At 49.4% G+C, this 26,734-nt stretch overlaps 1 protein-coding gene across 5 annotated transcripts in view; it reads right to left on the bottom strand.

The window, feature by feature from the left end:
- ZNF618 (zinc finger protein 618) overlaps nt 1-26,734 on the bottom strand; it is a 169,137-nt gene that overhangs the window by 41,190 nt on the left and 101,213 nt on the right. For 3 of the 5 annotated variants that reach the window (XM_051807910.1, XM_051807914.1, XM_051807912.1), the window contains 5 exons: nt 22,926-22,964; nt 9,455-9,538; nt 4,552-4,641; nt 2,311-2,388; nt 1,254-1,343 (listed from right to left, as the gene is read on the bottom strand). In XM_051807910.1, the coding sequence (XP_051663870.1) occupies nt 1,254-1,343; nt 2,311-2,388; nt 4,552-4,641; nt 9,455-9,538; nt 22,926-22,964 (381 nt within the window). Of the gene's footprint in view, nt 1-1,253; nt 1,344-2,310; nt 2,389-3,137; nt 3,174-4,551; nt 4,642-9,454; nt 9,539-22,925; nt 22,965-26,734 lie in introns of all 5 variants that reach the window. The other 2 variants (XM_051807909.1, XM_051807911.1) reach the window with 2 other exon arrangements.

Below are 26,734 nucleotides of genomic sequence, written 5' to 3'. Positions count from 1 at the left end.
TGCTCCTGAGCTCTCTGTGGGGGCCCCAGTGAGCCCAGAGCCGGGTGCCCAAGGGCACAGCTGTGGCAGGGACTGACCCACTGCTGGTCACCCACGGCCTGCTGAGCACTGAGAACACCTGAACGAAGAGGTGCAGCCTGGGGGTGCAGGGAAGCTCAGGAATAACTGGTATGTGTGCAATCACATTACTGGGGTAGCTCCTTCAGCAGATGGCAGACAACGAGATCAACTTGGTGATGCTGCTGGTAGAGGCATTTTGTGCCCTGCACCTTCTGCCCTGATCCTGCTCTATCTCCAACCTTCAGAGAACCTGCATGGGAGCTGTCAAGAGACACCAAACCTTGACTAACCTTAAAAGTGACAGTCTGGTGGACTGTGTTCCCACAAACCCAAAGGTGCCTTATTAGGATCCCTTAAAATCCGGATGGAAGGTGAATTTGGGGAGGGAGGCGCGCGCGCCCCCCCTGCTGGCGGCAGCTGGAGGCATGAGCTCAGCCCATCCCTCCTCTCCATCATCCCAAACGCTGGAGCAGGACACACCGGGCAAGGAACAGCCACGGCTCACAGCAAAGCCCAGGGCAATGCTGGGAAAGGAGCAGGAAGTTCAGGTGTAAAGAACTACTCTGCATACTTTTAGAGCATTCAAAGCCAGCAGGTAGCAAGAATTTCTCTAAACTAGTTTACTCAAATTTTGCACTGAATTACAGAATTGTTCATTAAAACCTCCCCTTTGTCTGGGGAGGGCACCCTCCATAGTGCAGGCTGCAGTAAGAACTGCCTTTTCTGGAGCTCCCTGAAATAAATAGTTTCTTGCCTGTGATTTAGTAGCAGGCTGACGAGGTCATGTACATGATTTTGAAACCCAGTTTTAACTCATTGTCTGAAATAACCTCCTAGAAGCTCGTAAGAAAGATGCTTCTTCCCTAACATGTACATTCAGTTATTATTTAGGGGAGCCTACAAATTCTGTGCATCACTGCAGTTACATAACAAACTAAACCTTCAAACCCCCAGGGAACATGGGTAGAATTGCATGGACTGGGGTACAAGTTGGTGACTGACTTAACAGCGTCCCTGTGAGAGGAGATCCCAGCTCAGCTTTACAGTCCCTGGGCAGCACATGATCCATGTCCTGCCCACTGCAATCCTACAGCTCCAGTGGAAGGATCCACAAGAATGATCTCTCTCCTGCCACCCTCATGTTCAGCACAACCCTGTAGATCAGAGCCTGCAGTGGAACAGCAGATACTCACTGATGGGAGCGTGCAGGGCCACGTGCTCCTGGTAGGGAGTGTAGTACTTGTACTGCTTCCCACAGAACTCACAGGTGTAATTGCCAGTTTCTGTGAAATGACACAAATACGAAGATCAGGAAGGGGTGCAGCCCTCTTACATAACCCCCAATTCTTGTCTTTTTACATATAAACTGGTGACACAAACTTGAGCACATTCCTCATCCATGTGGAACTCACCTCCCCTGTAATCCACACGTCCTTCCCCAAGAAAGGAAACAGCTCAAGGCAGTGACCAGAGGGATGGATTGTGCATAAAAAACCCCGTAGAACTGAACAAGCTGCAGGAGATTACCCCAAAATTACAGCAAGTAAACAAAGGAGAGAATCCACTTCTAAAGTCTGTATTACAGATGGCACAGTTTTGTCCTCTGGTTACAGAAAGTCTGCGATGTGTGGACAACAGGAAGAGTCAAATTAGGAAACAAGTAGTCAAACTTCAGTATTAGAGAACTTTTATATTGGGATTGTAGAGTTCTCTTGCAGGAGATGGGGTTTTTCAGGAGCAACGGTGCTCATTCCTGCTTTGGGGGTACTGGAAATAATGGAGTGTAACCACACACTGACACCTCCTGCTCCTGCCAATGTCAGTCCACAACTGACAGCAAGGTGCAAGCCAAAGGAAAACCCAGGGATAATCAATCGTTTCCAAAGTGACGAATTCGGAGAAATGCTTTGTCTGGTGCTCTCTCTGCTTCCCTCTGCCCTGATGACCCTCCACAAAGGCAGTGTGAACAGATCACCTGCCAGCTCTGCCACCTCACTGCTGCCAGATTGCTTTTCCCCTGAACCCTCTACCTCTTCCCTTTGCAGAGCTCTTGAGCAGGAAACATCACAAAGCTGCAGTTCTCACAGCCAGGGCTCTTCGTGTTTGATGCTCATTTGAACCTGAACATATCAAGTCCCAAGAGCTCTGTGTACCACAGTGCTTCCTGGTTTTCCTAGAGGTACTCCAGCTCAGGGCAGATGTGACCCCCTGTGCTTCCCCTCTCCTTTGAAGCTGTGCAATAACTCTTACTTGGCCCGATCTTCTGGAACGGCTCCGGCTCCTCCTCCTTGACCTCGTCGGCGGCGATGACGGCCTGGTCATAGGGGTCTGCAAGAGAACAGAGCAGCAGCTCAGCTGACACACCCTCAGGGCTGCCTCCTACAGCTGCACGGGCACTGAATGCTCCTGCATCTGTATGACATTTCCATCTGCAACAAGATGTGAAGACAAGAATTATAAACCAAATGACCCCTCTGTCTGACTTGTCCCTTCTCCTCCTCCTCCTCCTCGGGTGCCCCAGGATTATCCCTGCTTCCAGCCCAGGAACATGCCTTGTAGGTATTAATGTTTAAAAAATACAGAGGAAAAACTGAACAAACACATTGCAACGTCTGATCCATATTTTTTGATTTTCTTCCAGTGCAACTGCTGTACTGCCTGAAAGTGGGCAGGGCAATGTAGGCTGCAGGCAAGTCACCTACCAAATACTGACCTGGGACTTCTACCAGCTAACAGCACAGCTAGCAACAAATCAAAACCCAACCCATTTTATAAAAGAATTTAATTTATACCTTGAACAATTCACTAAAACACCAAAGACATGAAACATCTGCTTCTTTGATTTTCTGAAGCCTGATCAATTGTATGTGCAACAAAAGCCTGGTATCTGCTAGGGCTGGGCATCAACCTACTGGCTATAGACAATGGGGGAGGGAGAGAGGACACTCCCTGTCCCTCTGCAATCCATGACAAAATTCCTTTGACTCTTCCAAGTTCAGAATCGGACCTTCTGTGTCTGAGCTACTGAATGCTTGAAAAGGTTTGTGAAATAAAGCACACAAAGGAGCTCGGCTTACCTGCCCGGTTTTCTGGGGCCCCTTCCACACTAAAAACTAACACAGAATAGAAGAAGGAGGGGAAGAAACAAAACAGAAATTAAATCCTCTTAAAAGGTCTTGTTTTCCTCCTGCATTTCACATACTGCTCAGCATAGTTCAGACCCACTGAATAAACCAGGCTTTGTGCCCCAGTCCCTCCTCTTCCCAGCAGCATCCACACAGGAAGTAGTTGAGCATGCCCAGCCCTAATCCACACAGATCCTCAAGGCCTTTGTTCTGACACTGCCACGGCCCCACAGAGGTTCAGATGCACAGCTGCCTCACACCTGCATGTGCTAGAACACCCCCAGCCCTTCAGGGACTGACACAGTGTCCTTGTGGGCACACGTGGGGCCATTTCCAAGCCCCATTGTGCCCTCGACAGAGCTCCTGAACCACAGCCATGAGACTTCACTGACTGAAGGAGAGATGTTCCCCTCACAGTGACCCCAGTCCCACTAATCTCATGCTGGCTCCCCACGGGAGGGAGGGAGCTGGCAGTGGTGCCCTGCAGGAGAACACTGCCTGTCCTTAGAGCACTTTTAGATGTCCACACATTCCAGTTAAACACAGCCATTCTTTTGTACACCATGTATTGTAAAAAACCACTTGCTTTTCTGAGACAGTGCTGCTCAAAACCTGCTGCTTTCCAAGGAGCCTCTTTCTAGAACTCTGGCAGGGCTCCATCCTTGGCCAAGTGAGGGGCAGTACTTAGAGGCTTGCAGCACACACAGTGAGGGTTTGGAGTGTCTGTGGGCTCTGAGCTGAGGACCTTTGGATGCCCAGTAAGCAAGGGGTAAGCCAAAGTCAGTATGTTGATGCTTCTCTTTCCCGCCATGTAGGATAAAGCAACACTGCATCAGGCAGTGGAGGTCTGCTTCTGTCCAAGTGTCACCAGCCTAGGCCACATCTACAGCCACAGAGAGAGGAAAAATGAGCCTGTAAGGGCCACTGCCCATCAGTTCACTACCAGGGTGATTAACAACAACAAAACAACATTTCCCAGCTCTGAAATGTGGTTTCTCTCAGAGGAGTATGTTGGGAACAAACCTGTAAAGTCAGAAACCAAAAGGCAACCAAGCCTTTCCCAGTGAGTAGGCAGGCTGACCATTTACCCTGAGGCACTCCAGGATATCCACCCTAACCAGGAACTTCACTGCAGATAGCACCAGAACCCCCAGGTCCCAGCATAGGGTGTTGTTTTGATGCACATCAAGAGAATCAAGCACAGCAAACTCCTTCCTGCAGAGCCTGGATGCTGTGTCTCCATGGCAAAGACAGGTTGTAAAATGTCCTGCACATCATGGGCCACACGGTCCTGCAGAACCACATTTTGCTTCCCCAAAGACTTCCCATCCTAGTTTGGGTGTCTGAGTGTCAAAACATTACTCACCATCCACGGCGTGCAGGTCTCTGTGCTCCTGGAAGCAGCTATAGTATTTATATTTTTTCCCACAAATGTCACATGTATACCTAAAATTGTCTGTAGGAAGAAGAAAACAGGCCACTTTAGAAACTCTGAGGTGAAAGTCAAGCACTGCAGCCACACTGCTCAATCAGACACCCCCATGCACTGACACCCATCCCACGTGCTCTGTCAGATCTCTAAGGCACACAGACAGCCATGGGCTCGTCCTGTCCCCCCCGTGCCCTGTGCTATGTGGCTGGGGGCATATGCTGATTTAGTTCCTATTCAGGCAGCTCTGCTCTGCAGTGCAGCCTACACAGATCTCACACAAGAGACATAGAGCAGCAGGCCCTGCTGACATCTCCTTTCAGTGCTACAGCAGGGAATTACTGCTCAGGACGGGGACAAAGTGGCAGAACTAAACACAGAGTCAGTGTGTGAGCTCTTAGAAATCAAAGTCTCAATATGCCAACTCCAACATGGACTGGGTGTGACTGCACACTCAGTTCTCACTGATTCCTGACTGCATCCAGGATCCTATTAGAGCCACAAAACCAAAGAGAACCAACAAAGCCAAGAGAACCAGGAATCCAAGACATACAGGACAGTGCAGTGCTCAGTGGAAGGAGGACTGGTGAAGCTTGATTTCAGGCATGTTTGTACCCTATGCCCCCCCACTTCATCCCAGCAACAACTGACCCCCATCAGCACAGCTGTGTGGGGCAGACAGACAGATGCAAAACAGCTCAAGATGGTTATGAGTGTGGCTTGATCTGAATGGAGACAAGAGTGTCTTTGGTTCAGCTCTCACGTCACTGTGGGAAGAGGATTTTCCTTGTCAGCTTGGTGGGGTTTTTCCACCCTCTGCTGCCTGACATCCACCTCAGGGAACACCCTGACATCCACCCTGGGGTACAGTTTGACACACACCTTGTGGTACATTCTGACATCCACCTTGGGGTACAGCCTGACACACACCTTGAGGTACAGCCTGACATCCATCTTGGGGTACAGCCTGACATCCACCTCGGGGTAAGCCTGACAAACACCCCAGGGTGCAGCCTGACACCCACCTTGGGGCACAGCCTGACACACAGCTTGGGGTACACCTGCCATCCCTCAGCAGTCACCCCCCTGCAGCCCTGCACTCGTCAGTTGACTGCAGCAGCTGATGGGTTGGTGCTACAAGCCCATGGCAAACACAGGGAAACACATCAGCTGGTGTAGCCACAAAGGAGCTTGAAATTAATGTTTTACTCTCTAACAAGAGCAAGGAGTGCAGACATCAGCTACCACAGCTCCACAGAGGAGCTGCCGTTCAGCAGCTCAGCTGTTTGTGTCCCATACATCCGTATTATCTGCAAAGTTAAAGCCTTGTTTTCACCTCTTCCTTACCATATTTGAACACACCAGAGTGTACACATTTTATTTTACTTCTCCATAATTTTTAAAATAACTCCATATTTTAAGCTAGGATGTGTTGGTACAGTCTAACTGCTCACTTGGCTTCACCACCCAGTTCAGCAGCACATGATGTTCAGCACTAAATGAAGAATCACTTTTTGCCCTTCATTCTGCTTCACAAAAAACTCCACGGTCAATTAGTAGCAGAGAAAACTCATAACATGGCATCAGTCATGAGTCCCACCTCGGTAGTGTCCTCAAAAGAAGGAACCAAGCTCCTTTTTGAAGTATGAGCCATGCAGGAGATGAACTAAAGATTAATTCTTCAAAGGAGTCCCAAAGACCAAGCACTTCCACATTCAGAGGAAGAAAACTATTATGGCCTTAGTTTGGAAGAAAAGTGCTCAGTAAATAAGGAGACTTGTTAGAACAGAGGAAAACTAACTAACACACCATTTCACAGACTCGGGCACAGCCAGTTGTGGTCTCTGTAACACAGTGGGGATCTCCCTGTCAGCAGTGAGCCTTGAGTGGCACATGCTGGATATGAGCACTTCCTTCCCTGGGCTGTGCAGGGAAATGGAACACAGTGACAACACTAACAGCACACCCCAAGAGAAACAGGTTTGCTTGTTTTGTTAGGGGACTGTTTTCCTGCAGAATGACCTCCAGAGACTACACAGAAGCAGGAATTTGTTCCAGCTGGTACTGGCACTAATCTTCTCTACTCCACAAGAGAACACCCAGTACACAGTGCCAAGCCTCAGACGAGGAGCTGTACAGAGAATTGAGAAAGCACCAGGAGCTGCCCATGTGCAGCCAAGCTTTACCTCTCTGAACAATGGCCCTTCTTCAGGGTTGCCCCCACGTGCCAGACTCCTTCCTTCGGCCCCGATAAAGCCATCTTTGCTGACAGCCTTCCAACACTTCCAGTGCTGATCCCAGCAGCAACTGCTTTCTTAGCAAGAAACTCCCTGAGCAGAATTAGCTGTGCACTACTAATTGGAATCCTAGAATATCCTGAGTTGGAAGGGACCCACAAGGATCATGAAGTCCAATGACAGCCCCAGCAATCCAGAGAGCACTGTCAAAACGCTCCTTAAGCTCTGTCAGGCCTCCATGGCCCTGGGGAGCCTGTTCCAGTGTATTTTCCCTGCCCTGGGTTACAACCACTACATCAAGGTATCCAGCTGGGGCACCATATCCAATACATGTAATAACACAGCTTTCCATGGGAAATGTGGCTGCAAGCCCACACTGAAACTCCATCCCTAGACCTCTGGAGAGACAGTACCAGACAGAGCCAAACTAACACTACTTGAGCAAGTTTGCTCAGATTCAAGCTCTCTGCTGTCACCAGGGAGACACCAACGCAGTGCAGCCCCACCAAAAGCACAACCCACCAACAGGCACTACTAGGACAGGGAAAAACACTCCTTAGCCCACCAGCACAGAGGTTCAGTGCTGTCCCTCACTGGTATTTGGGCCACAGGTCTACAGAACACCACCCTGCTGCAAACCCAGAACTTCAAAAGGCTTCAAAGACATCCAGTTAAAAACCAAACTCCAAAATGTATCATTCCCCTTTATGCTCAGGAGTCTTTCCAAGGAGACCAGTGCTTCCAGAGAGATGTCTAAGCAGTACCAGCCTTCTTTATTTAGTCAGTCCACATTTAATCCTTAATACACATCAAAATAGAGTACCACATCTTACTATTAGAAAAGGCAAGGCACAGCCTTGTTCCAAGGCAGCTCCTCAGCTATGAAGGACTGGTGGACTGAGGTGGCAAACAGGCAGGTTTTCCAAGCACTCCAAGATCACTCCACAGGGTCTGAGGGAACATGCTGCTCTCCTCTGCCCATCTCCAGGTTTGCTGCTGGCTGGCTCCTGCCGTGTGGTCTGTGTTAGCACTGACCTGCAGCTGCTGAACCCCCTGCCCTGGGGCTGAGCAGCCAGCTCGGCTCTCCTCTCCTCCCAGATGCTGCATTAAAGATTTTGAGAATATTTTCCTGGTTTGATTCAAATATTGCCCAGAGAAGGAAGTACATGCCTCATTTTGGCAGAAAGAGGGAGGGTGGAGAACACATGCCCAGTAGTGGCAGGCAGGACAAGAGGCTTCTTTCCTTGGGCACTTGGTCTCAGTGGATTTTGCTCTAGAAACCCAGGAAGGGAACAAGAGCAATCAGAAATGTGTTGAAAGGTCAGGACCTCTGTATCACAAACTACAAATACAGATCACTTAACCTGCCCTCCTAAGTGCAGGAATCCAATACCACAAAAGCTGTGTACAAACAGGTTTCCACTGGGAACCAAGAGCTCTGCACAGCATCCCAGAAACCCAGACTGGAAACAGTTCCATACACCAGCCAGCTGACAGCCCTGCAATGCTGACAGTACAGCCCAAGAAGGGTCCAGAGCTGCAGGAGCTCCTTAAGGACTCCTCCAAGGTGAAGAACAATTTTCACCTGACTCAGAACTCACACTGACCTTTCAAATGGCAGAATTCACAAAAGCTACTTGATAGAGGAGCTCTCAGGGCAACTGGCACTCTGCAGATACTCTTGAATCCTAAATGATCCTACTCCTGCAGAGCACTGCAGAAATAGCTGTCGGGTAGGGACAGCTGAATTATTCCCCAAATCCAAAATTGTTACAGGTCCCAGTCAAAAAAACAAGCAGAAAAATTAGAAGAGGGCACTCTGGACAGCACTGCTCATCCTGCTCCATGGTCAAGGTGGCACCTTTACACCAGGAGGTTTGAGACTGGCAAAGGAAGCACCCAATAGCAGGAAATCTATTCTAAATTATATATTCTGTGATTCTGTGATAATTCCACATTCCTGGTTCACCTTGGCAAACAAGGTTTCCCAAACAGTTCATAAAGCCCAGCAGCAGCTCTGGAAGGATGGGGGGGGCTGGATTTCTTACAGCTGCAATACCTTTATCTGTCATCTCTCTATTTGAGGTTGTGATGGTTCTCCCCCCAAAAAGGCTTTCTGAGTGAGGCTGAAGTGACCACGAAGCAGCAGCAGCATCCCTCCAGCCTCAGCCCGTGGATTACAGGACAGGCCATGAGATGCTCTGATACTCAGTTTCACATTCCTTGACTGTTTCCTGAAAATCTGCTAGCAGATGCTGGAGCCCTTGGGAGTCCTGCTGGTGGCAAACCCAGAGGGCTGGAGCAGGGGAATGGCTGTGTGGCAGTACCTGGAAAAAGCACCACGTTTCCTGCCTCACTGAAGGGAACCACAAGCAACACCAACACTTCAGGAAGAGCCAGTGACCATGACTAATCCACCTGATGCAAAGAAACAGGAAAGGCTGACATTTTCTGAGGAACATACTGCATGTTTCCCACTGGGAAACACCTTTCCAAGCTGTGTCTAGAGAACACACCACCTGAGCAGCCTCCCCAGAAGACTCAGAGTGCAGCTACTGCTTCCTTACAACACATCAGGGAGAAAAAACGTCTGGGACCCTCACTTGTTTCTGTGGATTCCACCCAGGGCAGCACAAAGACAGCTCTGGAGAGAGGCTTCTTCTCCCTTTCCGCAGCCAGAGGGGCACCTAGATGGAAAGGAACACATTTATGTCTTCCTAAGCTGGCAGGACATTCCCCGCGCAGGTTCACGGACAATTCCTTTGGCCTAAGCCTTTGGCACCTTTGGGGGATTCTTTCTAGACCCTGGACTGGCAGTGAGGAGGGGCAGAATGCAGGTCTGCAGACAGACACAGACCTCCACCTCCTCCCCCTCCAACTGTGCCTTGCACAGAGGTTACAGCTTCACAACTGCATTTTACAACCAAGGCTGGAGTTGCCAGTAAAATCAGTTGCAATTTACATCAGAGCTCAGCTTAAAGGTGTCTCATGGCAAAATTCCTTGAAAAGGGAGCAGGACCGAGCCCAAAGTCAGCAGCAACCTCTTAAGAGGATTAAAGTATCCAGAGTTACGTCAGTAAGGATTAAATAGTAATAAAATCCAGAAATCTGGAAAGGACAGAAACCCTCACACACAAAGGCACAAGCCAGTTCCTAAGTGAGGGTTGGGAAAAAATTTTCCCCGTGGGCAAACTATTCATTTCACAATCATTTACTTCCTTCCCACAAACATTTGGTCTTGCTCAGAACACAGGAGACACTGAGGAACATGCTGGCTTAACATGGTGCTTCCCATAGGGGGATCCCCAGGATCCAAACTGCCAAACCAAGATTAAGGTAATCCAAACCCTCACAGAGGGGTCACATCCCCTGAAACTACCAAAAAACTGGTGCAAGGTGTCAGCTCACCTTCCAGCTGGCCAGGGGCTAAATGGCAGTGAGAGGGCTTGGAGCCACAGGCTGGTGCTTGGGTTCTCCCTGAAGCATTCTAGAGCCAGGCCCAGCTCCTGGGAAGAGCTGCTGCAGGTGCATCAGCAGCTACGGGGCTGATTTCACTTCACAGTGATTTTTAAGCTGCTTTCAAGTCAGTGGCCAGAGAATGCTATAAATTCTGTGATACTTTATCAAAACCACATGTCAGCTGAACGTATCACAAAGGAGATTTAAATGTAATCCCACCAGGTTTGGAAACTTAATGCCAGACTACCAGGAACTTCCCTATGGAGGGGAACATCCTGATTTAATTTCTGACAGACAGAACCCTTGTTCAGAACAGCCTGATGGTCACAAACTCTAGAATGTTTTTAAAAAGACTTTTTGGGGAAAAGGTGTTTTAGGCACTACTCACTGGATGTCGAGAGAGAAAGGACTTCTGGGCGTTCTCAGGATGCTACACACCAATGAATTTCCTTCTCCCTCAGTTAAAAGGATGCTCAAGTTGAATCCAAACAGACAGCAAACATCGGCAATTTAAAGCAAAAATATTATAGTGTTTTACAATTATGCCCCAAAGCAGACCATGAACCAGGATATTCAGGCTCCATGACAAAATTCAGACACACCAGACAATATAACTGACACCAGCAGATCCTGTTTCATAATTCCTCATTCTGGTGTCCCTTTGGGGCAGGGTTGGATTCTTTTTTGTTCTATTTGTAACTAAGTATAAGATAAAGAATGGTGACATGGGTATGATAAGGTGCTACTACCAGCAATTTGACAATGAAGTACCTCACCTTGCATAATTAAATAGGTGTATCTGTACCTACATAACCTGTCAATGAAGGGAGATTTATTTGTTATTTCCATAAGGATCTGAATCTCCATCTCAAGTGAAAAACTCCATCCAGCCCACACTGTGGAGCTCTGCATAACACACAATAAGGGCCATTTCACCATAACCCCCTTCTGGAATCAAACTGGTTTGGATGGGAACACAATACTTATGTACCCCACAATTGGTCAGATCAAATGATGTAGCACAGAGAACTTCAGAAAAGAAAAGCAAACCTCATCTCTCCTTTTTCTTACTCACTTGTCCATGACTAGAACTGTGATTTACAGATGGGAATCAGTGCCTGTTTTCCCAAGTGGAAAGGAAAAGTGCTAGTTAAATGACTGAGCAGCGCTGGAGAAGAGATCCTGACTCCATAGAACTTCTTACAGAACAAAATGAGATTAAAACAAGGCTGGGGGGATGCAGAACCCTCCTCTCTGCAATCACTCAAGGAAATTGAGAACTCCAACCTTTCCACTGAAAGGAAATGGTGTCAGGAAGGTGATCCTTGTATCCCTCTGCCTTTCCTGGTTATGAAGATCCTTAGAAATCAAAATACTGAGAACTTAAATTCTTAAAATACTCGCAGTGTTTGGGTTTGTTGTGTGCTACTCAGGTTCAACATTGTTGAGATGTCAACAAGCAGCTCAACAGAAAAAGGGTCAGGCTGAAAGAAGAATTTGGAATAATTAATGGCATTGCTGTTTATACACCTTTTCTGTTGCTAAATTTCAACGCACGTTGGAAGATGGAAGGTGTATCCCTCACTGGACAGTGGGGGGATCTATTTCTGCCTTCAGTAAAACTCTCCTGGCATCTTCAGGATAAACTGATACTTCTTTTTATTGGAATAAATATATTTCTTCATCAATTTTCTTGCCTAGGAACTCAGCAAGAGATTTGTTTGCATCCAGATTTCTGTAAACATGGTCTATTTGGTCAGTACCTAGAAAAGGGGCAGGAATTTAATTTTCGTGGGTACATTAGCAATTTTTTGTATAAGATCATGGGAAGATCACAGAATTCTAGACAACCTGAAAACCTCCTCTTCTAAAACCTCAGTTTAAAACTATACACAGAGAAACTGCTTCTCTCCAGAGCTATGGAACTGCAGGACTTGCAGGAACGTTAAACCCTCCATTGTGTGTGATGTTCTGAGCACATCTTAGGCGAGACACTGGGCAGGATACCCAAGTGAGAACATCCCAAAAGAACCCTCAGTGTGACAGTTATGTCAGAAGACCAAGTTCAGATTTACCCTACAACAGGTCCAGGAGCTGTTCCCAATTTCACCCCCCTCGGACAAGAGGTTGGTGCTGTTACATGAAAGCTGGGTCAGGACTAAGAGAGAGAGAAAGGCAAATGGAACTCTCATGTTCCAGAAAACCTGGGAAATTGCACTGATGAACTCTCCCATTGCAGTCCTGCAGTGTACCCAGAGCAAGACAGCAGGAAGCTGTGGTTGGGGGCAAAGGACAGCACTGCACCTGGCCAAAGCAGCCCTGCTCCAGGGGGAATGAGTGACCCGGCCCTGGAGCTGCACAGGAACTGGGCTCTGGGACAGGCAACAGCTCCAGCTCTGAGGGACAGACCACACAATGTCCTGAGCTGGGAGGGACCCACAAGGACCATCCAGCCCAACCCCTGGCCCTGCACAGACACCTCAACAATCCCACCCTGTCCCTCAGAGCCTTGTCCAAACCCTCCTGGAGCTCTGGCAGCCTTGGGGCTGTGCCCACTGCCCTGGGGAGCCTGGGCAGTGCCAACCACCCTCTGGGGGAAGAACCTTTCCCTGAGATCCAACCTAAACCTTCCCATAACTTGGGATAAATATCTGGGCCTTAAGCTCAAAATTTCTTTATGCTGTAGATCCCAGAACTAAGTTCCTCATTATGTTCTTAATTCCTCCTCTTGCACCAAAATTTATCATTCTTGATCTCAGCCCATTGGTCATCTAAATGTGAAGATGAACATATTCATCTCCATGTTTGGTAAATGGGAATCTAAAGAGACTTCACCTACTTAAAATGCAAACACATTAGGAAAATAAAATCCATTTTTATAGCTCTTCCCAAGGAGCAGGAGAATTATTAAATAAGGACATTGGAAAAATGAATCACAGAGTTGTAAATGACTAATGGTTCACCGTGGGTATGCACACACACCATTTACATCAGGCTTTTCATTGTGTAAGGTGTTAGTAAGCACAACAGTGAACTCCCCAGTTTTTGCACTGGTACGTCCAAAAAAAGTAAAAGGAAATCAAAAGCTAAAACTTACTTTCAGAAAACATGAGGATTGCAAATTTGAATATTAAAATTAATCAAGAAACAGAGATGCTAAAGGTTCTTCCTTAACCTTAAATTAACACTAGCAAACCACCTCCATCTTCCCATCCCTGTCAGAACATTACTAACACCATATCCTGTATGAGTAACATGTGGGCAAGAAAACATCCATTTTGACTATATTAATTTCATGGTTTGAATTCACAGCCCTCCAAACATTTGTGCACATGCAAGGTGTTAGCCCTGTGCCTCCACAGTTAACATTTGCAAGGCTATTCCAGCCCACATCCCTGCTTCTAACCTTTCACTGCTTTTCCAAATAAACTCCCTCTCAGCCTGAACTTTCTCACACTTAGTCAGAGCCCAAAGGGAAATATGTTTTTAAAATATCAGATCAATCATTTTTTATTTATGGGGTTGTGAAATATTTACTGGTTATTCCATTTTGGAAAAAAAATGCCATTTTCTTTTTTTTCCTCTCTGTAACTGCAGTGGAGACACACATTGCTCATGGATGTACATATGTACATAGGTGATGCTTTGACTGCATCTGGCTGAGAAACTGCAAAGAAAAATGTTCTGTTCGCAGCCTACAACACCCTCAGACCCAGAGGAACGTTTAGCAAACAGTAAGTACGAGACTACTACAAATGGGGAAGAAGAAAAATAAAGCTCAAGATGTATTTATATTTAATATATATATTTAATTTTCAAAAGTACCTCCTCTGAAGATCATTTTGGCACCTCTTGCATTATAAGGGTATTTACCCTTAAAAGCAGTTATTTTTATCCCTGTGACACTGCAGCAGGTACTGTGCATTCCTGCCTTCCTTGGGATTGCTCCTGTGTGACACAGCTCAGGGAAAACGTGCTGACTGGCATTTCCTTGCCTAGATTGCACAGGCAGAACTGGCAGCCTTGGAGCTGAAATACTTCTCAGCATTTTCTAAATGCAGCTTGCAGTGTGAGTTTGGTCTGACTCCAGCAATGTGTCACTGGAGAGGAGAGTGCAGCCATGGCTCAGTGTCCCCACGAGGGCCAGGCTGAGCTGCAGAGGATTCCACAGCCTGTGCTGCAGCCAAAGGGCCCAAGGACTCCTTGTGTCCCTCCCCTGGAAGACACATCTGTGCTTTTCTCTCTGTAGGATCCAGTACCTGTGTGAACCTTCCGTTACACAAACCATAGCTCCAATGTATAAACACAACCAGAACAGGGAGAGCAACACGTAATACACAAAAAAGTTGCTATAAATTGGGAAGGTGATCAAGTCTGGCCACAGAAGGAAAGATTACTTTGGATTAATTGCAGGAAAGAGAAGCTAGGATGGGCTGCTGGTGCAAAGGCCCCCCTGGGGCTAGAAGGGAAAGCACTGGGAAAGACCTCATGCCTGAGGGGTTGAGGAATCACCAAGTCATTTATGTTGAAAAAGACCTTTGAGTCCAACCATTAACCCAGCATTGCAAAGCTCACCATTAACCCATGTACCACATGGGTTAATTAACCCATTAACCCATGTGCCACATCTACACTTGAACACTTCCAGGGATGGCAACTCCACCACTGCCCTGGGCAGGCTGTGCCAGTGCCTGACCACCTTTTCTATGAAGAAAATTTCCCTAATATCCAACCTAAAACCTTTCAGAGGAACTTGAGGCCATTTCCTCTTGTCCTGTCCCTTGTTCCTTGGAAGCAGAGCTCAGCCCTCCCCAACTCCCAGCTCCCCCCTCCTGTCAGGGAGTTGTTGAGCCAGAAGGTCCCCCCGAGCCTCCTTTTCCCCAGGCTGAGCCCCCCCCAGCTCCCTCAGCTGCTCCTGGTGCTCCAGACCCTTCCCAGCCCCATTCCCTTCCCTGGACACGCTCCAGCCCCTCAATGTCTTTTTTGTCGTGATGGGGCCCAAAACTGACCCCAGGTTTCAAGGTGGGGCCTCAGCAGTGCCCAGTACAGCAGGGTGGGCACTGCCCTGGGCCTGCAGCCCCACCATGGTTGGTACAACTTCTGATACAATTCAATCTAGTCATTTTTTCCCTGCCTTTGTGCAAGAAGTCTCCTCCCTGAGATGACTAGAAGGAAAAGTGCATTCCCATGCTAGCTCAGAGTCAGGAACTCTAGTTTCACAAGCAATCAGTGGCTACTGTGAATGAGCAGGCCCTCACATCCAGCCTGATGAATCCCAGTTAACTCAGGTCAGTGCCTTGCAGCAGGCCCTGAGCCTTTCCAGCACCCCCCACAGCGGGATCCCAAACTTGGGCAGCTCCTCCAGGAAGACCCTCACTGACCCCTGCACGTGCCACGTTCCCCTGACTATGGGGGAGCGCTTTTTCAGCCCTCAGTAAAGCCCAGCTGAAACCCACCTTTCTGTGGGAGAGGAGAGGGAGCCCACAGGCCTTTTGCTGTGCTGTGCAGGGCATGGGAGAGGCTGCTCCTCAGCTCAGCACTAGGGCTGTGCTCTGCCAGCTGCCACTGGATCCTGCTCCACAGGACACTCCTGCTCCACAGGGAGCTCCAGCCTGAGTGGGGGTACAGCACTGCTGGCCATGGCTCGGACACAGCCCCTCTCCCCCTGTGCTGCTGCCTCGGGCACTGTGGGGCTGCTGCTCGCCCTTGATTCTGCCAGTTCCCAACACCCTTCTCCCCAGTGACCCATCACAGCACCACTAAGGGCTCTGGAAAATCCTTTTCTTTCCAGGAAATACAGTCTGTCCCCTGCAATGGGCAACATGGAAAGACTTCTGTCTCCTCCCCGGAGAGAGTCAAGCAGGACAGTCTCTCTTTACTGCCAAAACTTCCCATCCACTCTGGAAAAACTTCCCACCCCGGTGGGGTGGGAAGAGCCACTCATCGAGCTGTGTGGAGGTGACATAACATAATCAGGCAGATTTCAATGACCACATTTTGCTCCTCCTGCAACCTGAGGGAGGTCTGAAACACCTGGATATATCATCACCTGTGAGATGATCATCTTGATTTTCAAAAGTTACTTGCAAGCAGGGAAAAGGGGCTCAACACAACAGAGGCCAAGGGACACAAAGGAAAAACAGGTTATGTTACTAGGGATTTTGTGGGATCTGGCCCAGGAGGTGTCAGTCTGTGGGTCTGGTCACAACGAGCATAAATGTCCTCTGACAGCTGCTCCTGTTTATGCCAGAATTTAAGGCATGAGCGAAGGAGGCTGTGGGGGTGGTCTGGGCTTCCAGACAGGATCTGTCCGCTGGGCCCTCAAGCATCTCCCAAATGGTGGAGGTCACTGGAGAGCCGTGTAGGAGTGACCTGCTGGCAGCCTGAGCACTGGGACCTGCTTTTGAGGAACAGCACAAAATCCAGCTTTGCCTTTTGAACAGAACTGCATGTACAGAAACACAGGAAACAGAGACAGAAAGGACAGGATCTACCCGAAAACAACCATCAGTGATCTTCCGACCTCCAGCAAATGTCACTGAATTGCCATAGTAACAAACTGCAACACCCCCAGGAATGAAAGCAGGCAGAGCAGTTGAACTGGCTTGTTGTAGTGGAACTGTTTTCCCATGTTGTCTTCCTGCCCATCCCAGAATAACTGGCTGGTGGCAGGTGAACAGTCTAACAGAGAAACCTCACTCATGGCCAGCACTGCCTGTGAGCACAGCCTGCTTTAAACTGCAACTTGCTTCTTCTGCTCCTCAAAAACGGTGTCACCAAGGAAACAGAACAGGGCAAACTCCACATCAGGAAGCTGCTCTGACAGCCAACCTGACTGACACCCTGGAGAGAATTCAAGGCTCCCAAAATCACCTCACTCTGATTCTTCTCACTTTTAACAGCGTTTTATCTGAAGTTGCCAGGAATGGTAAGACTCTCCCCCACACTATCAATCAGCATTGCTCCCCCAGGCTCAGGATGTCTCCCCTGGGAAGAGGAACACTCACTAAGTCCCAAATCACTAAACCAGACATACCTGAATTTAATGCACCAGCTGTACTTTGAGAAACCTTCAGCTTTCAGCAATCCTTCCCCTCCCACTTCTCTGTGCATTTGTTTCTGGTTTCTTTCCCAGGGCACAGAGCTGCAATCCCCTGAGTAGCACTCAGGGACTGGGCTGCAAGCCCAGAGACTTGCATTTTCTTCCCTTGCCACTCGCCCGCTGGTTGCCTCTGGCAAGTCCCTTTCTTTCTGTCCTGCTGCTTCCTGCCTGCCTGAAGAATTCCGAACTCCTCTGTGAAGTGATCCAAGGCTCAGCCAGGCAAAAAACTACTATGCACAAGGAGCACTACCTGCTGTAATTGTTAACATTTAATATTGCACAAACAGGTGCTGAAAGGCCACTGGTAAAGTGAAATTAGGGAAGTGTCACATTAACATCTGCCAGAGCAACCCAAATTCCCCCCTAGGATGGACCAAGAGGCAGAGCACTGTAAGAAGGAGCTGCAGTGAGCATGCAGAGCAAAGCCTGGGTGCTTACACAACTCCCAGATGAATTTCGTGGGCAACCATAAAACCCAGTCTACCTTTGAGCTCTGCAAGCCAGTTATGTTCTCGTATGTTCCTCTTTCCTACAGAAAAGAATAATACCAAAATCCAGTAGCCTGAGTATTACAATCACAGAATCAAAATTACAGAATGGCCTGGGTTGGGAGGGACCTTAAAGCCCACCCAGTCCCACCCCCTGCCATGGGCAGGGACACCTTCCACTAGCCCAGGTTGCTCCAAGCCCCGTCCAACCTGGCCTTGGACACTTCCAGGGTTGGGGCAGCCACAGCTTCTCTGGGTAACCTGTGCCAGGGCCTCACCACCTTCACAGGGAACAATTTCTTCCCAATATCCCATCTAACACTGCTCTCTGGCAGTGGGAAACCATTCCCCCTTGTCCTGTCCCTCCAAGCCCTTGTCCAAAGTCCCTCTCCAGCTCTCTTGGAGCCCTTTAGACACTGGAAGGGACTCTAAGGTCTCTCTGAAGCCTTCTCTTCTCCAGGTGAACACTCTCAGCTCTCCCAGCCTGTTACAGAGTTACAGATCTGCAAACAGTGAAGACTACCACACCCTGGAGACCAGGGCTGTGCTGGTGGGAGCTCGTTCTCTCCTCAGCCTGCTGGGGATGTGCCCAGAAACAGGCTGTCAGCACGGAGACCATCCTGGTTTTTCTTCCTAACCCAATGGCAGCTCCCAGGTACAGGCCCTCCATGGGCAGTGCTGAGCCGACACCGGTGCCAGCCCAGCTCTTAGAACTGTGTCCCCAGCCTGGGACATGAGCACTGAACACAACCCACCCACCACAACCCACCAAATAAAACCCATCAAACTCAACCCATTCATAAGACCCATCAAACTCAACCCACCCAACACAATCCATCAAACACAACTCACCCAACATAACCCATCAAACACAATCCACCAAATAAACCCCATCAAACACAACCCATTCAATAAAACCCATCAAACTCAACCCCCCCAGCACAACCCACCAAATACAACCCACCCAACATAACCCAGCAAACACAACCCACCCAACACAACCCATCAAACACAACCTACCCAACACAACCCATCAAACACAACCCACCCAACACAACCCATCAAACACAACCCACCAAATACAACCCATCCAACACAACCCACCCAACACAACCCATCTAATACAACCCACTCAATAAACCCCATCAAACTCAACCACCCAAGACAACCCACCAAATAAAACCCATCAAACACAACCCACCAAATACAATCCATCAAACTCAACTCACCCAACGCAACCCACTGACCACAACCTGCTCCACGCCCCGGCGCTGAGCGAACACTTGCTCAGGCAGGTGCTGCTGCCCTCAGCTGTGTCCCTGTGGCCACAGGGCCCCAGGCCCCCACTTGCCCCTGAGTTTATTCAGTGACCTGTCCTGTTGCCAAGAATTTCCTGTGGTATGTGAGCAGCAGCAGGGAGACTGTTTGTGCAAAGTTTGTTACTCTCCTAAACATGACTGGAATTTCCATGGAGAATGATGGCACAGATCTGGCCCCAACACCTTCCTGAGCACTTTCTGAAGTCCAGAGCAAAACACAGAGGTGGTTCAGCATCTCAGAAAAGACAGCCAGACTCTCTTACAGGAACAGTCAGTGACCTGGATGTCAAACTGACCACCCCTGCCTAGGAAGAAATATCAAATAGACAGGTTTTTTTCAAAATCACTCTCCTCTCTTCCTCCTCTCTGCCAGTCAAAGTTGGTAGCAGCCAAAGTCTCTTCATTAACACATTAGCATGGTGGGCTGCATTGTTTTCCTCTCTCTACATGTGGGAATTCTGGTCTTGGACCCTGAGCCAAAGCTAGAAAAGTACCTCCCAAAGCCATGTAGCCATGTCCCCATGAGCACATCCTCTCCTCAATACCACAGAGCTGTGTCACTTCAAGAATGGGTAAAAAAAAATAATGGGAGTCCCAGAGTCACAATCTAAAGACTAAAAACCCCAGAGGCTGAAAATAACCAGCTAAATGCAACAGCTTTTCGTCAAAGGAGTCTTCAAAGTGCTTTCCAGCTGGAAAGTCTAAACACCACTGTCTCCTCTTTAAGCAGGCAGCAAACAAACAAACAACTGCCCTCAGCCACATCCCAGCTTGCCCCAAGGCTCCCCTCTTCCCAGGAAAAAAGAAGGCCAGGACAGACCTTCCTGCAGCAGCTCCTTCTTACCACAGCTCTTTGAGCCTGAAGGCATGTTACAGCACAGCCTCACCCACCAGGTCAGTCATTCATCCTCCCCACAGCCCAGGCAGGGCTCACTCTCACACTCAAACTTTGCCTCCTAAAGCCAGAGTTGGCTGGGCTTGGGGCAAGTCCAGGGAGCACAGCACAGGTAACCGTCACCAAAGCTGGGACCCAGCCCAGGTGCTCTGCACAGGCAGCTGCCGAGATGTCTCCTCACCTGACACACAACACCAGCACTTCACCAACACTTTTTAGGTGAGCACTGGTGGCTGTGAGTTAACAGCTGGTTCCAAAAAGTCGCCATGGAGAAAACCTGAACAGCTTTGCAAACCCTGCCCTTCTAGATTTGTGAACTAATGCTAGGGAACCACTGCTGGTCATGGGACTCCTCACCCACAGCAGTTCAGGATGGATGCAATCCAGACCCCAGAGAGAAGCACATGAGAGAAAACAAGATCTTGCTGTATTCCTCAAACACTGTGAAATTTTGGAAGAGAGCAGCAAACCATGCCTGCAGAGACCATGAATGTAGAGGTTTCCAATGAGATAGAAATAGCAGAGGAAGATCTGAACAATACAGACATCTGTAATAGGGAGGGTGTAAACAGCCAAACGGGTCACAGAGGAATAGCAGTGGAGCAGCAGGCAAAACAAAAATAGCAGAAAAGGAAAGATAAATAAAAAATTCCTAAAATATATGAGGAGCAAACAGACTGACAAGGAAACAAGAGAGCCATTGATTGGAAAAAAGAGATGTGCAGAAACAACCAGGGTAGGCCAGGGATTTAATCCAGCCCCAGAGGGGAAGGAGGAAAAAGGACAGCTGAGCTGTTTCACTGCAGCAGCAAGGAGGGAAGAGGAAGATGACCTGCTCAGGAAATCACAACCATCTGCAGTGAGACACAGCAGCACTGGCAGAGCAGTCTCATGTCCACCCTGTGACACAGGTGATGTGTCTGGGCTGTCCCTCCAGAGGGGCATGGCTGTGGTGGATCCTCCTTCTCCATCCCACAGCCCACCACTCACTGTCTCCCTGCTCTGGTGGCCTGGTCTTGCCCCCAGCTCTATTATCTAGATGAGACTATTCTGGGATAGCAGTGAGTGCAGCAGGTAAAAAGGGGGGGCAGTAATTCCTGCACTGGAGAGGGGTTCTGTGTTGGACAGCCCTGCATGAAGACAGAAGCAGTCCCTGCCCCTCTTACTGTTCCCTGCTTCATCCCCACTGCTCCCAAGAGCAGCTCCTCAGAAGCTGAGACTTCTGCCCAAGCTCTGGCTAAAAGTACAAAAAAAAAAAGGACAAAAAAGTGCAAGCCCAGGATGCACAAAGCCTGGTCCAGAACACAGCATTGCCCACGGTCAAAATTCAGAGTAAGGGAGCCAGGAGATGAGCCTGGAAAGCCTCGGGATAAGTAAAACACCAATGGGCAGCAGAGCACTGACTGAAAAAGAGACACCAAGGGAGGGGCCTGGGAAGTAGTCTCCAACCCCTGCATGGAGTTGGACACTGCCAAGAGAAAGGCTCAGGGGCACAGCCCAGCTCCCCCCAGTGAGCAGGCACACTGTGTGTACACAAGGTGTTAATGGCTGGTTGCTACTGAGATGTTTTGGCTCAGGGCTGAGGATCTTCATCCCCCACCTGCAGTGAAGTCAGTCCTGCTTCCTTTTGCAGACAGAAAGCCAAGACCCCCCCAAAACTAACTTCAGCTCTTCACCTATCACAGAATGGGCTAAAGAAAAAGTTCAGAAAAGGTGGCCTGGTTGTACTTTTTAATTATTATTTTTTGTTACTATTAATCTAATATTTTGGTACCCACCCAGGGTAAGCTTGGTGCTACCAAGCTGCCCTCTGTAACCACCAAGGTTGATAACTTACCTTTCTAATGGGAATTGTGGCTCCCAGCTAACATGACCACAGCAAAAACCAGGGTGGGCAGAGACCTCAGCAGGTCTCTGGTCTAACCTCCTGCTCAAAGCTGGGTCTGCTCCGAGCTCAGTCCTGGTTACTCGGGATTTTACCCAGGCTGGTCATGTGAAACCCCAAGGATGCAGGACACAGCCCCTCTGGACAGCCTGTTCCCCAGCATGGGGGACAGCTTCTCCTTCAACACAGCCTCAACCTCTCTTCTTTTCACTTCATGCCCATTATCTCTCAGTTCTCCTGTCGCTGGGAACTGCCCGGCTCCATCCTCCCCCTCACCCCTCACAGGGACCATGAGCCTGCCCCCAGCTCCCCTCGCTGCCACCTCTTCCCCGCTGCCTCGGTCTGCTCAGCACTGGGCTGGTTGTCCTTCCCCGGGGCTGGCACAGCCCCCCAGAACTGTAGCTATAGGGTTTAAAAATCCTACAAGGCTTGACGCCACTGGAGAGGCTGGCAGTGCCCTGCCCCTGCCCCGGGGGCCGAGGCAGCAGGAGCTCTGCTCACGGTCCCCTCACACACCCACCGGGCGGCTCCCGAGGCACCGCGCTGCCCTCACGCCGGGGGGACGGCGACAACCGCCTGGGCTGCTGAGCCGCGAGGGGCTGCCGTGCCCGGGACCCGCCGTGCCCTGAGGGGCTCCGAGCCGCGAGGGGCTGCCGTGCCCGGGACCCGCCGTGCCCTGAGGGGCTCCGAGCCGCGAGGGGCTGCCGTGCCCGGGACCCGCCGTGCCCTGAGGGGCTCCGAGCCGCGAGGGGCTGCCGTGCCCGGGACCCGCCGTGCCCGCCCGGCCCCGCCGCCTCCCGCCGCCGCCATCTCCGCGGCGGGGCCGCCCCCTGCCGGCCGCCTGCGGGACGGCCCCGCCACCGCCCCGGCCCCGCGGGGTCTCGGCCCCGCCAGCCCGCGGCCCCCTCACGCCCCGCTGTACTTACTGCCTTGTGAGGCTCCTTCCCCTGAGGCAGCTTCGGTGTCTGCAAAGAGAAAGAGCTGTGCTTAGATCCGCGGCCGCGCTGCCCCGGGCCCGAGCACTGCCCCGCTCGCTCCCTCGCTCTGCTCGGGCCGCGGCTCTGCCCCACAGGGCGGCCCTGGCGGCACGGAGCGGGCGGTGAGGGCTCACCGGGGCTGCGGGGCCCGACCCCGCCAACAAGGGCTCGGTGTTAAACCGCAGCTGCCCGCGGCCAGAGAATCACACACTGGTTTGGACTGGAAGGGGACCTTGAAGACCATCTCGGTCCACCCCCTGCCATGGCAGTGACACCTTCCACTAGACCAGCTGCTCCAAGCCCTGTCCAACCTGGTCCTTTGGAGGAGCCTCATAACCCGGGGCTCTGATTCCCCAGGCTGTCACTGGGACCTGGGGTCGACATGGGATGGCTGAAGGGACGTCCCTACTCTGGCCCTGCTCTGAAGGGCTTCAGGGAGCCCTGAGAGGGCTGTGGGGAGGTGTGGGGTGAGGGCTGCCTGCTCCCCCTGCCCATCCCTCCTGGCCCAGCCCAGCTCCTGCTGTGCCCTGGCTGAGGGGCCCTGGATGGGGAGTGTAGGGCCTGGACAGACACATCCCAACAGCCCCACTGTCATTAAAGGAGTTCATGAGGATCAGCTTCCTAATTTCTACTGAAGGGTTATTGAAATACCTCATGTGCAATTAGTCACAGGCTGGCTTGGGTTGGAAAGGACCTTAGAGATAATTTCATTCCACCCCCTGCCATGGGCAGGGACACTTTCCACTAGACCAGGCTGCTCCAAGCCCCGTCCAACCTGGCCTTGGACACTTCCAGGGATGGGGCAGCCACAGCTTCTCTGGGAAACTTGTGCTGGGGCCTCACCACCCTCAGAGGGAACAATTTCTTCCCAATATCCCATCTAACCCTGCCCTCTGGCAGTGGGAAGCCATTCCCCCTTGTCCTGTCCCTCCACCCCCTGTCCCAAGTCCCTCTCCAGCTCTCCTGGAGTCCCTTTAGGCCCTGGAAGGGGCTCTCAGGTCTCCCTGGAGCCTTCTCTCCTCCAGGTGAACCCCCCCTGCTCTCCCAGCCTGGCTCCAGAGCAGAGAGGCTCCAGCCATCAGAGCATCTCTGGCCTCCTCTGGACTTGTTTCAACAGGCAATTTCTGGGCAAGAGCTGTCAACAAGGAAAGCCAGCAGTGAACAGTGCAGCCAGCTCAGCCTCCCCTCCCCAGCCATGGCAAAGCCACTACAGGATACAGGCCATGAGATTCCCCCCAGGGCAATTCTGTCTTGGTCTTACTGAAGACAGATGTGGAAAGATGGGAGAAAAAGCTCCCTTCGCTGTGGCTGAGACTGCAAGAAGCACAGAGCACAGATCATGTTCAAGCCTTAAATGAATGCAATGGGCAAAGCTATAAGCTGGAAAACAAAACCCAAAGTTACAAGTCAAGGATCATAAACGATTAGGATTTCCAAGCCATTTTGAAGTGTTTCATATTCATCCTAAATTGCATATACTGTATGTCACATTATCTAATAACATAACTACGTTGCAAAATATTCCATATGTCTCTTGGAATCATGCTTGTGCTCCTCTGGAAACCACAGCTGCGGAATGGCACAGCATTTTTGAATTTAAAATTCGCAACCTTAAGTAATGAACACTGTTTGCATTTAATTTCCCTATTTCTTAAAATTAATAAAAACAAATGATTGTGGGTTTGTGAATTTGTACATTTCTACTTGATTAACCTGCCTGATTAGATCATTTTTCTAGGCAACGATATTAATTTGGCACAATTTCATAAACTGAGGGGCCAGATCAGAAATCCTCAGTATCAGCTGCAGAACTTTGACAGCAAAGCCCTGGATTTTTTCACAGCTGCTACTTGTATGAATTTCCACCTATCACTCAAGGAAAAGCAGCTATGACACAATGGATTTCTGCAAAATGCTGTCCTGGCATTCACAAGCAATGGCATAAATACACCACAAAAAATATGCACTATTCAAATAGCTTTAAAAAGTACTTTAGTCATATTTAACAAGAATCAGGCAACGCACAAAGGTTTAAGAAGCAGCTGTTTCTGAACTGTGCTAAGAAATGTTGTTAGTCATAAGACAGAACAAAGTCTTCCTGAATTAAAAAATGCTGAACTAAAAATCCCCTAATGCCCGCTCTGCATCACCTTTGGGCTGAGACCAAGTAATTACAGCTCTGAGACAAAAGACCTATTTCTGAGAAGTTGTAAAAGTCAGTAAGAGTAAGGAGGTGGGCAGGGGAGCTGCAAAATAGGCAAGTTAACTCCTATGTCCCAAGAAAATGTCTCCATCTCATATGAATATCTGCTGCAGACTGGGAAATGTGCACAGGAAAAAATGGATCTTGGGATGCAGAGCAGAGGGCAAAGGACCTCCTCAAAATCCTCTGATTTTTCAGTAGTAGATAAGCAAACAAGTGAACCCCAACTGCCTACAGCTCAGGAACAACCTTTCTACTCAGGGATGGTTATTTCGCTATGAATTTTCTACTTCTCACCTCAAAATCCACTCAGTGACAGAACTGCTCTAACTCAGACTCCAAAAATGTGCGCTTTGGAAAAAAGCGTTTTTCCATATTCACCATCCGAATGAGTCATCTTCCTTTTCATATTTTTTTGCATTGAGCAGAACCCATTCTTGGAAAACATTAATCTGAAACTTTCAAAGCTTTGAGAAGCTTTTTAACAACTGGTGAAACTAGAAGCTTGGCCTGAAGAACTCAGTCCCAGTGTGGTGTGTTCAGTGTCTGTTCTGGTGAGGGCAGCTCAGCTGTCGGCTGGCACAGCCACGCGGGGAGGACACTGGGAGCTGATGGGTTTGGAGGGGGGTAGTGCAACAACTAAATAATGTAAATAAATAATAATGGAAAACAACTTGAGCAAAATCATCATTCAGCCCAGAAAGGCTTATCTGGAAGCAGAGAACTTCCACCAATTCTTGGGCCAGAGGCGAGATATCCTGCGAGGGTTAAATTCGAGCCTTGCTATTTTCTTGCTTTGCTTTCTGAAGAATTCTTCTTTGGGTAAAAATCTCCCTTGCTTGGCCTCAGCCCAGAAGTTTATAAATTTACTGTTTGAAAGTCTAATAAAGCAATTTCAGCCATTTTTTTGAGTTATCTAAAAGTGAAATAATTTTCCTGACTCAAAACATGCGGATGTTTTGCTGCTCATGTTGCTCAAACACGACCCAACCGTACAAAGCAGAACTTTCTAGCTGACTAACTCCTGAAGGCAATCCAAACCTTTTAATGACTTGAAAAACCCCACACAGCTAAAATAAAAGCACTGTAAGCAAAACATTTTTAAGCCCTGGGTTGCGTGTAGGCGAAGCGGTAACATTTGGGACAGAGCCTCCATCAGCACCAGGAATGTGCAGCCCCTCTGCTCCAGCTGAACTCCAGCAGCTCGGCAGGAGGAAGGAGCCGTGATCCTGCAGGCATCAGCTCACAAAGGAGCCTTTCAGCTCCACAACATAACTTTTGTTGTTAGGTTTCTTTTTTATTTTATTGGTGTGTTTTGGAGAGGCAAAAGGGGAAGGAACTTTCTTCCTTGATAAAATGTAGTGAGGAAATTTCTTACCTACGTTTCTGGCCCTGTGCAGAGCCCTGACATGGGGATTTCTGTGCCTGCATCTCAGCTTTCAGAGGAAAGCAGAACAGGAACTAAACCATCCTAATGTCCCAAAGTTTGCACTTGCAAACTGCCAGGAGATCAACTGCTGCCTGAAATTCTCCAGCCAATAGTGAGCACCACAGG

This window comes from Manacus candei, unplaced genomic scaffold (assembly GCF_025592945.1).
Source record: "Manacus candei isolate 608988 ecotype Guabito, Panama unplaced genomic scaffold, ASM2559294v1 h1tg000071l, whole genome shotgun sequence".
Lineage (NCBI taxonomy): Eukaryota > Metazoa > Chordata > Aves > Passeriformes > Pipridae > Manacus > Manacus candei.
The sequence above is the reverse complement of the archived record's forward strand: the minus strand, read 5'-3'. Positions and strand labels throughout refer to the sequence as shown.